This window comes from Carassius auratus, unplaced genomic scaffold (assembly GCF_003368295.1).
Source record: "Carassius auratus strain Wakin unplaced genomic scaffold, ASM336829v1 scaf_tig00000254, whole genome shotgun sequence".
Classification (NCBI taxonomy): Eukaryota; Metazoa; Chordata; class Actinopteri; order Cypriniformes; family Cyprinidae; genus Carassius; species Carassius auratus.
The window spans coordinates 2,624,979-2,636,991 of record NW_020523286.1 but is presented as its reverse complement, the minus strand read 5'-3'; the positions used below and the strand labels follow the sequence as shown (position 1 = coordinate 2,636,991).

At 38.7% G+C, this 12,013-nt stretch overlaps 1 protein-coding gene across 1 annotated transcript; it reads left to right on the top strand.

The window, feature by feature from the left end:
- Positions 1-2,019: 2,019 nt before the first annotated feature.
- On the top strand, positions 2,020-11,114 carry senp1 (SUMO specific peptidase 1). The gene is made up of 18 exons (XM_026241914.1): positions 2,020-2,605; positions 3,018-3,079; positions 3,158-3,357; positions 3,482-3,566; positions 3,643-3,826; positions 3,977-4,124; positions 4,577-4,695; positions 5,316-5,599; positions 5,684-5,747; positions 5,829-5,867; positions 5,972-6,056; positions 6,138-6,281; positions 8,614-8,745; positions 8,901-9,104; positions 9,294-9,373; positions 9,528-9,612; positions 9,704-9,799; positions 9,884-11,114. The coding sequence occupies exons 1-18, from the start codon at positions 2,469-2,471 to the stop codon at positions 9,944-9,946; spliced, it is 2,211 nt and encodes a 736-aa protein (XP_026097699.1). The 5' UTR covers positions 2,020-2,468; the 3' UTR covers positions 9,947-11,114.
- Positions 11,115-12,013: the final 899 nt, after the last annotated feature.

Sequence of the window (12,013 nt, the reverse complement as noted above, 5' to 3'; positions counted from 1 at the left end):
TTGAATATGAAATTATTATTCAGTATGTTTCAGTTATAAATTGGCAAAAAAGAAGTGAAAAAGATGAATCCCTCTGAAAACACAAATAAAATCCCTTTTATATCTTTGTTTGCAGGTGTTTTATCATAAAATTATAGACAACAAAGTTGTCTCTCTTTTTAATAAAACAACAAGCTTACATCTCATACATGGGGGACGTTATGTGTATGGCAATGAGAAAACCAGGATTAATAGACCAGTTTTATTGTCATTTATGGGGAAAATGTGCTTGACGTTTAGAACTCTTTCTGAGACTTCTTAAAGGGGTCATATGATGTGATTTCAAATTAGAGTGTTACAAGCTCTTGGTGAATAAAGTAGATCTGACAAGTTGCAAAGACTAAAGTATCAAATCAAAAGAGATATTGTTTATAAAACTTGTCTTGTCCATGCACCCTGAACTGTGGATCGCCGAATCGGTTTTCACCATGGACGAAATGGCGTCCGGCCCTTGGTCGTCATGTGGTTGCTGCAAGCTCCTTCGTAGAATCCGCTTGCTGCACCGTTCTCAAGCCGCCCACCTCTGCTCATTCAAGCCATCCGCGGCTCACTCTAGGCCTCCAGACTCTGCTCACTCAAGGCCAAGGTGTGACATTGTTCGGTTGAGAAAGCGAAGCTACTTTGTTTTTGCCTTCCAAAAGAAAACACGACTAGAAATCATGTTTATATCACATTAATAATTGGTTTTATGTTTATGTCTCGTCGCTCTGCTGGTGCATGGCTTCACAATATGTCAAGAGGTGTAACATTTCCATCTCACACTTAAGGCATTTGGCCAATCACAACACGCTTTCAGAGAGATTAGCCTTCAATAAATGGCCTATTTTAGAACTCTTTTCATATATAGGGTGCACCGGATTATAAGGCGCATAGAATAGAAGATACTGCAGTCAAACGTTTGACCGGGTTTGCGTTATGCATCCACTAGATGGAGCTGTGCTAAAGGGAATGTCAACATTTTGACAGAGCGACTTGATCCATATTTAGCCCCTTTCACACTGCATGTTGGACGCGGAAAATTGCCGGAACATTGCCGGGTCACTTTTTGTGTAAAAGCAAACACGTCCCAGGGTTGATTCTGGGATTCATCCCAGGTCGGGGAGCATTGCCGGGTTCAGTCCCGGAACGAGCACTGTGTGAACAAAAGCCAGAACTAATGCTGTAAGGGTGTTTCGTAGTGTTGACGCACGTTATCATGGAACTCTTTTACCACGTGTTTTGAAGGCAGATCAACATTTGCGATGAAACAAATATGTGCAAACTGTAATGAAGCAGAGATCAGTTAGTTTCCACTTTCCGCGCTGACGCTGAGAACGTTTGTCAGCTTAGGTGAAATTTAACATGCCTAGCGTTTTCGACACACATCACACCTTGATGTCACGTGTCATTACGGGACCTTTACGGGTTGTGTGTGAAAGCACGCACATATTCCAGGTAATCACTGGCAGTGTGAAAGTGCAAAATCTAGCAACCAGGGAACAATTGCCTTGACACATTACCCGTGTATTTTCCGGAATCACAGTGTGAAGGGCTAGGCTATATACTCTTCAGAACATTAGATTCATCCACGTTGGAGCACAACCCACACAAGGAAGATAACTCTGCGAACAGCTGCAATTGCAGGTTTTCAAACATAGATGGCGACAAAGAGGCCAAATTCACGGACTGCAGCTTTAAGAAACGATAGCAAGACGGTTGAATGTACGATGTGTGACTGGATTATAAAACACAAACAATTATTTATCGCCACCTACTGGCATAACATTGTAACCTGCAGAGAGAGCCACTGAAAGAATCACTAAATGATTCAAACTATCGGAGTCACTGAGAATAACCAACCCCCTCTACTATAGCAATGTATTTAAAGATAAAACATAAATAAAAGCACTGAAACACTTTGCACTTGATCCCACCATTCTTCTTTCAAAACACTGCGCACCGATGACGTTCTTCCGCTCCGCTCAACCAATAGGAAAGCGCGGTTTTAACATGTGGGCTTCGGCCATGTTCTGCTTTTAAATAAGGAAGAAGCGGGAGGCGTTAATGCAACTTTGTGTACTCAATCTCATTCACAGAATCGCTTACGGCTTCTGAGAAATTCGAGTCAGTAAGGAAAAAATATCCATAACAGATGCTAACACACGCGCGCAGCTGTTTGGAGCCCGGTGCACTTCAGATGTAATTATTCCTGGGCTGGTATCTCGCGTGTTAGCCGCTGGTTAGCTGGTTGAGCTAAAGATCAGCGGTGTGGGTTTATCTGAACTAGTTTAGTCGTGTTTAAGTCAAGGATTTAGTTTTTACTTTTATCTAACAAAGCTGGTTAGCAGTGGCATGCGGATGAAGGGCAGAGGGAGCCCGCGTTTGGGACTGCGCTGACAGCCCGAAAGACTTAACTTACCCGCTAGAATAGAGGCTTTCAGTCTTTCACTATGTTTAATAAGTTTTACGAGTGGATCGGAACCGGGATCGCCAGTCTACGAAACGGTGCTCCAGCTGATGGGGTTCAAACCGGTTCCGTGAGAGTGGATCAGGACGGGACATCACGGAGAAAGAGACCACTAGACTGGTAACAAGAATTGTTTACGTGTGCACATAACTGTAAGGGCTTTACGTGTAAGTCCAAGAACTGTTCTTTTATTTAATGTTTCGGCTTACAAATGAAAGTTTAGGTCTTTAAACTGGTTTTTGAGTCGTTATGTTTTGGTTCGGTCGTTAAAGCGCGAACTGTTTTGATAGCGTGACGTCAGAAACGCGTGCGCGTCTAGATATTTTTCTTTATTTTGTGTTGTTTATTTTTTTCTTTTGTCGTTTATTTTAATATATGAAACCATATAATTTTCCCGAGTATGTTTGCGCGTTTGCTGCTTCAATAAAACAACTGAGCAACATTTAACAAGTTGATGTTATGATGTTCTATTCAATTAATCACACGTTCATTTATACTGAAATAGCTTTCTCGATTTTGAATGTTCTTCTAGTTTGGAAGATGGAGATTCAGTTGATCAGGAGGAGGAGAGAGTGGTGAAGAAATTCAGAATGGGTAAATAAAATCATTATGAACACATGATCAAAACTAATTTATGCCAATAACAATAACATTTTGTTTCTTGTTCTCCAGGAGATATTATGGATACAGTGAAAAATGCAGCTGAAGGAGTGAAGACCCATGGTTCGAGTGTTGCATACTGGGTAAAGAACAGTGTCATACCTGCTCCAGGGAACATGCTGCCAGCATCACCGAGTCCACCTCAAACAGCAATACCATCAGAACCTGCAGCCAATTCTGCAACATCAGCATCTTTGAGGGTGGAAAACAAGGTACTGTTTTGCTAATTAAAGTCTTAGTGGGTTTTTCTGAGATCAGGTATAACAGAAGAGCAAAAACTGTCATGCAGTCTAATTAATTTTGTCTGTGCTATACATGTTCTGCTTGTCCTTAAAGTTTGCAGATCGGTCACGTGATATACTTGAAGACAAATTTGTAGCTCCATCTAGTTCAGTTGACTGGAGGACTGTCACAAAATCAGGTAAGGATAAAAATAGTTAAAGTTTTTTTTTTTATGCCAAAAACATATGCTGACATAGTCTTTTTCGTTTTGACAGATTCCTTCTGGACTGAAGAGTCAGTGACGATATCAAAAGCGAGCAGAAGACAAGTTTGTATGGCCCATCCACCCCATGAGACACACAAAGCTAACGGACACTCTGTTAACTTACCCCCTGCTTCCACGCCAAAACCTTCCCCCTCTCCCCGCTTGGGCAGATCCCTGTACCACCGACCACAAAGGTTAAGTTAAATCTAAACTATTCATGATATTTATGTTAGAATGATTTTAGCTGTTTGTAAAAAACATTTGTTGATGGGTGTTGTTCTGGTGTGAAAGAGTGTAATAAATGCAAGGCAATGAAACTGAAAGGAAATTTGTTTCTGTTGTAGCTTTTTGTCATCATCTGACACCAGTTCAGGAAAAGCCACTTGTACTAGCCTGTATGAGAAGACCTTTCCCATCCGAGTGGTCCAGAGTCCTTCACATGGCAGCTCAAACCGCCTCCTCCGGGCCAGAGCACGCTGTACAGCACAGGAGGTAAGACACACATTGGACTGGTTTGCTTAATTAACCAAATATTTCATGGCATAAAAAATGGTACTTCTTTGGACATAGGACTGCACAATAAGTTTAAAACAAAGTTCTTATAAACAAATAAAAAGGGATACGGTTTAAATAAATAATGTGAGGCAGTATGTTTCAAAGTGAAGAGCAGAACTGTTTTTATTTACATGTTTAGCTTGTGATATTTTCATTAAATAGTAAAAACAAATGTCATTACTATTGTTGTATAGTCATATTGATATACGGTATTCGTAATTTGGGCCAAATTATGTATCCCTACAAACTAGTACAGTAAAAAAAGTACAGCAGAACTGGATATTGTGGCTTTATTTATTAATTTATAAAAAAAAAAAAAAAAAAGTGATTTAAACATTTTCCACTAATTGTGCAGCCCTAATTATACTTTGCTTTTATTGTTTTTAAAGTCGGTGCGTGAGGAAGAAAAGGAGGTTTACAGGCAGCTCTTAGCCGTGGTGTCTGGTGGCCAGTCGACCTTCCTTCACGATGGAAGTTCTCACTCCAGCATTCGCTCGCATCGAGATTTGTGAGTGTCTGTGTCATGCTGCTTTAAAATGTGACTAAACCTGAGCTGTTTAAAGGGATAGTTTATCCAAAATTGAACATAGTTGAAATTGAAGCATTCTGTTGCTCACTTTCATATTATTTCAAACCCATAAGACTTCCTTTCATTGTCAGAACACAAATGTACTTTTTCAATATAGATTTGTTTTTGTATTCTTTCATGCTTATTGTCCATCCACTGAAAGTCTGTAGTCCGTGTAAGATCATAATCCAAGTCTTCTGGAGACAGTTACTTTATATTATTTAATTTAGGCTTTTATTCACGTATAAAAAGACAGAAGGCACAACTGTGCTTACTTTACATGCAAGAACATCTTGTTGGTTCTTGCGGAAGCACAAACTTGTCAAGGACTTTTGATCTTCCGTTTACCATATAAACTACCACATTTGTATGGATTGTTTACATTGTCTTCATGAAGTTTCTATGAAAGTTTCTGTGAAATTGGCTTAAAATGTTGAACAGATGTTTTTGAAGATGAGCAAAAGTTATGGATTTGGTTCAACATGAGGGTAATTGATGACAGAATAAAAAAATGTTGATAGTTTCTCGTATTTACAGTGAAACTTTTGGTCTCATTTCAGCTCCAGCTTCCTGTCGTCCAGTCGTAGTCGTCTTCATTCTGTCTCTCCAACAAGCTCCTGTGCTGGAGTGCCGTCCTACGGGTTGTCCAGTCTGCCTCCCAGCCCCCAGCCTGGGTCCAGCCAGGCGTCCAGTGCCCTGCCCAGTCCTGGTGCGTCTCCCAGCATTCCAGAGCCTCAGCTATGGGCCCACGACCTTGAGCCCAGCGCAAAAGAACCAGCCGTTCTCTCAGCTCCATCACCAGCTGCCCTTCAGGATACCTCCTCTCAGGACACACAGTCATCAGGTGAGTCTTCTTTCTTTCTTGTTCATGTTTGTAATGTAATTCTGGCTTTAGGGTTGTCTTAATGTGTTGTTTCACTTTCTGTAGCTCATGATGGAGATTCAGTCATTTTTGTAAAAGAGAAGCAGGGCAAGAAGCGTGAAAGCTCAAGGTAGGAGAACATTGAGTTTCACCTTTTCATCCTTTTTTTTGTTTATTTTTTAAATACATAACCCTATCTTGTCCTTTCTAGTGTGCCGTGCTTCCAGGCTGAACTGTGGATCAAAGAACTGTGAGTACTTGTTTTCTCTTGTCTGATATGTACCAGTATCAGTGCTTTAAGTTTGGTGAAGTGACTAGCTTCTGATACGGCCTACCTTTGCTGTGTATTGTCAGGACTAGCCTCTATGACTCTCGGGCTCGGGAGCGACGGAGGTTGATTGAAGAGCAGGAGGCTCTGGCCTCTCAGCTGCTACGCCAGGTGAGCACGTTTTCCCTCTTTTTATGTTACACCTGCATTTTATGTGACTAACCCATTCATGCTCTCATTTGTGCACATCAGCGCCTCTCTGGAGAGGGTCGAGCCATCCCAGCGAGTGTTGAGCTTAAGGTTCGAGTCCCTCTAGAGAAGGAGGTTCCTGTTGCTGCTGTTATCCAAAAGCCTCAGCCTATTAAAGAGGAGCCAGAATTCCCAGAGTTAACAGAGGTTAGTGCTCCTAAAGGGATAGTTGAAAATTGTCACTTTTTACTGACCCTCATGTAAGGCTGGGCGATATGACCAAAAAAAGATCAATTTTTCTTTTTTTTTAATCAGTTGATATCAATAATTATAATGATAAATGTCAAATCTTTAACTTTCAAATTTAAAGCCATATGTTTGCTTCAAAGTAATAGTTGTTGAAACCATCATTCTAATTTTCCTTTAACTAAATTAATTTTTTCTGCATGTACAAATGAGTTATATTGTTTCAAATCAAGAAACAGGTTTCTGTTGCCTGATAATATTAATAATAATATTACTTTTTTGTCTATTTTTTGTTCTCATTTGATAGTAGTAGTACCATGTACCATGGTAAAAATATAAATATAAGTTTTTTATGTATTAAAAGCAGTGCTCTAAATACATTTAGCATAAATGCATGTCTGCATTAAAAATATTATAAAATTCGATATGGATACCCACAATTCTCACACAATACAACAGTGCATTAAGAGTTACTACAGTAAATATTTGGTCAATTATGGCGATTTGTAGACTTAAAAGTTTTGTTGCACAACATTTCTTCTTTTTGTCAGCTCTGTTTCATCTGGATTTAAACTAGTTTAAATCACAGAATCATTTGTGTTCTACGATGAATTCAAACCCTTCACACTGGATCTCACAGCGCTGTTTAGTGCTCATGTGACCCAGATTTATCAGCGAGTAAACACATCTGCTCTAAGCTAGTGCTGCGCTGCTATTTGCACTTTGAACGGAGCAGATAAATGGTCCATGAGGCATGTTTTAAATAAGGGTTGTGACAGTGAGAATTTTCCCACCGGTTAATCGAAGTGTGACAACACCGGTAATCACTGTGGGGGTGGTGGCATTCCCTATTTTTTCTGCTTTCCTTTGCTTTTAAATAGCTTAAAAGCGTAGTGCACATTTTACTTTCACTTTTGAATTGGCGTCAATTGCTTGAATGCAACAACAAAATACAAAGTCAAACTCAATTTAGCCTACGCATATTTAAAACGTATAACTTTTATTAACAAAACAAATAAAAACACACCATGCTATAGGGCAGGCTATGCCTAATAACAAATAACACAACGTTTATATAGGTATACAAAACTGGAAAGAAGTATACATGTCAAATATATAACCAAATAAATAAGAAAGGTACAACGTTTATTAAAGGGTTAGTTCAGCCAAAAATGAAGCCATGTCGTTCCAAACCCGTGAGACCTCTGTTCATCTTCGGAACACAGTTTAAGATATTTTAGATTTAGTCCGAGAGCTCTCAGTCCCTCCATTGAAGCTGTGTGAACGGTATACTGTCTATGTCCAGAAAGGTAAGAAAAACATAATCAGAGTAGTCCATGTGACATCAGAGGGTCCGTTAGAATTTGTTGAAGCATCGAAAATACATTTTATTCCAAAAATAGCAAAAACTACGACTTTATTTAGCATTGTCTTTTGTATTTTCGATGCTTCAACAAATTCTAACGGACCCTCTGATGTCACATGGACAACTTTGATGATTATTTTCTTACCTTTCTGGACATGGACAGTACACCGTACACACAGCTTCAATGGAGGGACAGAAAGCTCTCGGACTAAATCTAAAATATCTTAAACTGTGTTCCGAAGATAAACGGAGGTCTTACTGGTTTGGAACAACATGAGGGTGAGTTATTAATTAATTTTCATTTTTGGCTGAACTAACCCTTTAACAAAACGATTAAGAAAGCTTGGAGGCACAGCGTACACCTTGATGTCAAATAAAATCTATAAATGGCACAAATTTTAAATAAAGTAAAAATCAGCAAACGATCCAAATAAATAAGAAACGAATGTTTAAAAAAACTTCCAAAATCTCACCTCACTCTTCTTGTCAGTCAGCTCTCCTCACTGGATAAATGAAATCTGATTTGTAATGTTCAATATGCTGCATTGAGCAGACGCGTTCAGTTTTTAATTGTAGTGTCTGTTCTTTTACTGGACTAAATTATTTTTATTACTACAAAATCAAAATCAAAACAACGGTGGGGCAGCTTAACACCCGTATCACCGTCAACAGTCTATTACAGCAAGTCTAGTTTAAATGAGTAGTGTTGTTGTGTTTTCCGTTGTACTTTTGGTGTATAAACATTACATTGAACACTTATCAACATCAAGTTATCGTCTTATCGAGAAAACATTATGTCATGATAATTGCTTTTATCGATTTATCGCCCATCACTTCCATCATGTCATTCCAAACATGAATAACTGCCTTTCTTCTGCTGAATATAAAAGTATTTGGTGGTGTGTTTACTGCTCATGGTGCTCACAGGACATGGAGAAGGAGGTGAACAGAGCTCTGAGAGGCGGCAGTCAGGATGAGGTTCTCAGCGAAGGCTTCCGCCTCACCATCACCAGAAAGGACCTTCAGACGCTCAACCACCTCAACTGGCTCAATGATGAGGTCAGAGCTTTATTACATCATTCAGGTCTCTGTATAAACCTGCCAGTAAATGGGTTGTGAACAGTCTCTTCTTAATCATTTTGTGTCATGTGTTACCATAATTATCAGTTTGTCAATGACTTGAGGTCCTGACTGATGCATTTCCTCCATTTCAGGTTATTAATTTCTACATGAACCTGCTGGTGGAGCGCAGTAAACAGCCCAACCTGCCCTCCGCTTACACCTTCAACACCTTCTTCTTTCCCAAGCTGCGGAGCTCCGGCTACAACGCGGTCCGCCGCTGGACCAAGAAAGTGGACATCTTTTCTGTAGACATCATATTGGTGCCTGTCCACCTGGGGGTGCACTGGTGCCTGTCTGTAAGTAGCGAACCAGCACCAAGGTCACATTGAAGCATTGCCTTCTTTCCTGACATGTACAAGTAATTCAGAATAGAATTATAATACATTTCAGTCAGTTTAATAAAGGAATGAATAATTCAGATAGATTTGCTATTAAGTCAGGAGTAGCATTGTTTAAAATTGTTCTCATTTTTTTCCTTTTGATAGGTGGTGGATTTTCGTAAGAAAAGCATCACTTACTTTGATTCAATGGGAGGAAACAACGACGAGGCCTGCAGGATATTATTGTAAGTGCTGCTTGAGGATGACATGATGAAACGGATCTGCAAGAAGTGCCTTTTTAAAATAAGTCCCATGATAACCCATTAAGAAATAAACGGAATAAATTATGCATGATTAGACCTTGTCAGAAGTCGCTTAATTGTGTCCTCTGCATAACAGAAAATATCTGAAACAAGAAAGTGAAGACAAGAAGGGGCAGAACTTTGATACCTCAGAATGGACTCTAAAAAGTAAAAGACCCAATGTGAGTTTTCCCGCGTAAGCATAATGTAGGGCTTAAATTGACCCAAATAGCTCCAGGATCATCTCAAAGTTTTTGTCTTCCGAATCCTTAGGAAGTTCCTCAGCAAATGAATGGAAGTGATTGCGGAATGTTCACATGCAAATATGCTGAGTACATCACCAAAGACCGGCCAATCACATTCACACAGGTGAGCGTCAGTTGCGTAGATTTTGAAATAAATTATTGGTTGATCACACTTTTAATTTGAACTTTTCTTTCATTTCTAAAACAGAAACACATGCCCTATTTCAGAAGACGAATGGTATGGGAGATTCTGAACCAGAAACTGTTGTGATTGGAAGATTCTTTTGTATAGAACATTTTTTATTTGGCTTCTGTGCACTTCAGGAACCCTGAAACAAATGCGGGATGCCCTCTATCACCGGTCGTTTCTATGCTGTCTAAATGATACTTAGGAAGTCCTCATGCAAGTGGGACACAGTCTCATCCTTTAAGAGTCAGGGCAATGGTTTTCTGTCCCTTAATAATTCCCTATAACTTGACATGCTTTTGCTTTGTCAGCAGATGTTGTTTGACTATGGAAGGATGTTATTTTCATATTTTCAGTCTTTTCTTGTGCTGCCATTCTACTGCAGTAGCTGTTAAAATAAGGCCTGTCTAAAGATGATTTCAAATGATCATTTGTGTTAATTGGCAGGGAGTGTGCTTGATCTCAAATCATCAGAAGTCATAAATGTTGCAGTAATATGATGAGTGAGATTTACATTGATGTCTTTTCACTCTAGGACTAGTGAAATAGCTGGTACTGACAATCACAGACTCAGTGGTTTTCTAATGAAAAACAGCAGTTTACTTAATATTTGTGATCTTTGATACCTGTATGTTTTATACAGATGCGGTCAAGATAATTAACTATAAAAATATTTTAAGTACGAAAGACTCCATTAGTCTTTTTTTTGGAAAGACAATTTTTTAAAACTTAAGTGAGTTTTGTGGTTCTTTTTTTTCCTAGCGATGATGAAACACAAGAACACAAATGTGCTGCAATGCTTTTGACTTCAGTATGTTTTGGGATGGAGTTCTGCCTTTACAGACGTGATTATTTTTATTTTATTTTTTTATCAGTATTTGGTGGCTTTGTAATAACTTGGGAGTCTTATGATCATTTCGGTCATCTCAGACAGGCTGCACTTAACATTTATTTGCCTTTTCACAACCCAGCAGTGTCAAACATTCTGTTCTGTTCTTACTTGAGGTTACTCTGTTCTTCCATTTGTGTAAGAGAAAACTATTTTTGGCAACTGTTTCTAGATTTTTTCCCCCCTTGCAGGATATTGACAATTATTGTATATACAGTGACTATACGGTAAAACTGAAGACATATTTAATACTCATTTTGTACCTTTTATTATCTGTTTTTTGTATGAGGAACAGATCTTGCTGGAAATAAATTCCTGAGCTTATGTGTGTATCAGACGATAAATGAAATAATTTCAAATGAATCCTTGGTTGAGTCATGGCTCTCAAGCTAACTTTGTCTTAAATGTGGAAATTGGAAAAGTTATTTGGTTAAATTGCATGTATGTTTTCTTAAATACAATTCTTTCTGATAAAATTGTAAACAATACCGTGTAGACTGATTGCAGCCGATAACTATTTTGTTCGAAGTTTGAACCGATTCGTGCCCTGATTCGCTAAATAAGACCTTAAATAAGATCTTAATTTGAGTGCACTGGGTATATATTAATTTGTTAATATATATAAAGCTGTAAAAAAAAATACAATACAGACCTATTCAAACCGGTAATTTTGTTTAAACTAGAACCGGCTCATAGATTTGCGCTGTAGGTTTTTGATTCGACAAATTGAGCCATTAGAATCGCTCGTGTTCTTGAATCGGACTAAACGCGACCTCGTCTTATCTACGATGTTGTTTCGAACTCATTCACAAAATTGTAACACTTAGTTTGATTATGTGGCATGTGATATAAGTCCTATTAATTGTTTCTGAAAACACATCGTTAACGAGAGCGTATAATCATTTATCCTAATACTTTTTAGATTATAGTATTCTATTTAATTTCATACATCACTGAACTGTTGTCCTGCTCAGCAAATTTACATGTATGCTACATTTCAGCATGTTGGATTTATATTATGCACCGAGCACAACAGAAATGATCACTATTCGAGTCTCAGAATCTTTTATCTCAGAAGGAAGGAAACTGAGGGAGTGCTCCACTAATAAGGGAAGAACTCTCTTGGTTTTCATTATATTGCCATTTTTATATCTCAGGGGACACAGTCCAAAGAACACACTCCTCACTATTAAAGTTCACCAAGGAAAGAAAAATTAATTTACAGGCCTACATTACAGCGCTGGAGGAGCACTCCTTACAAT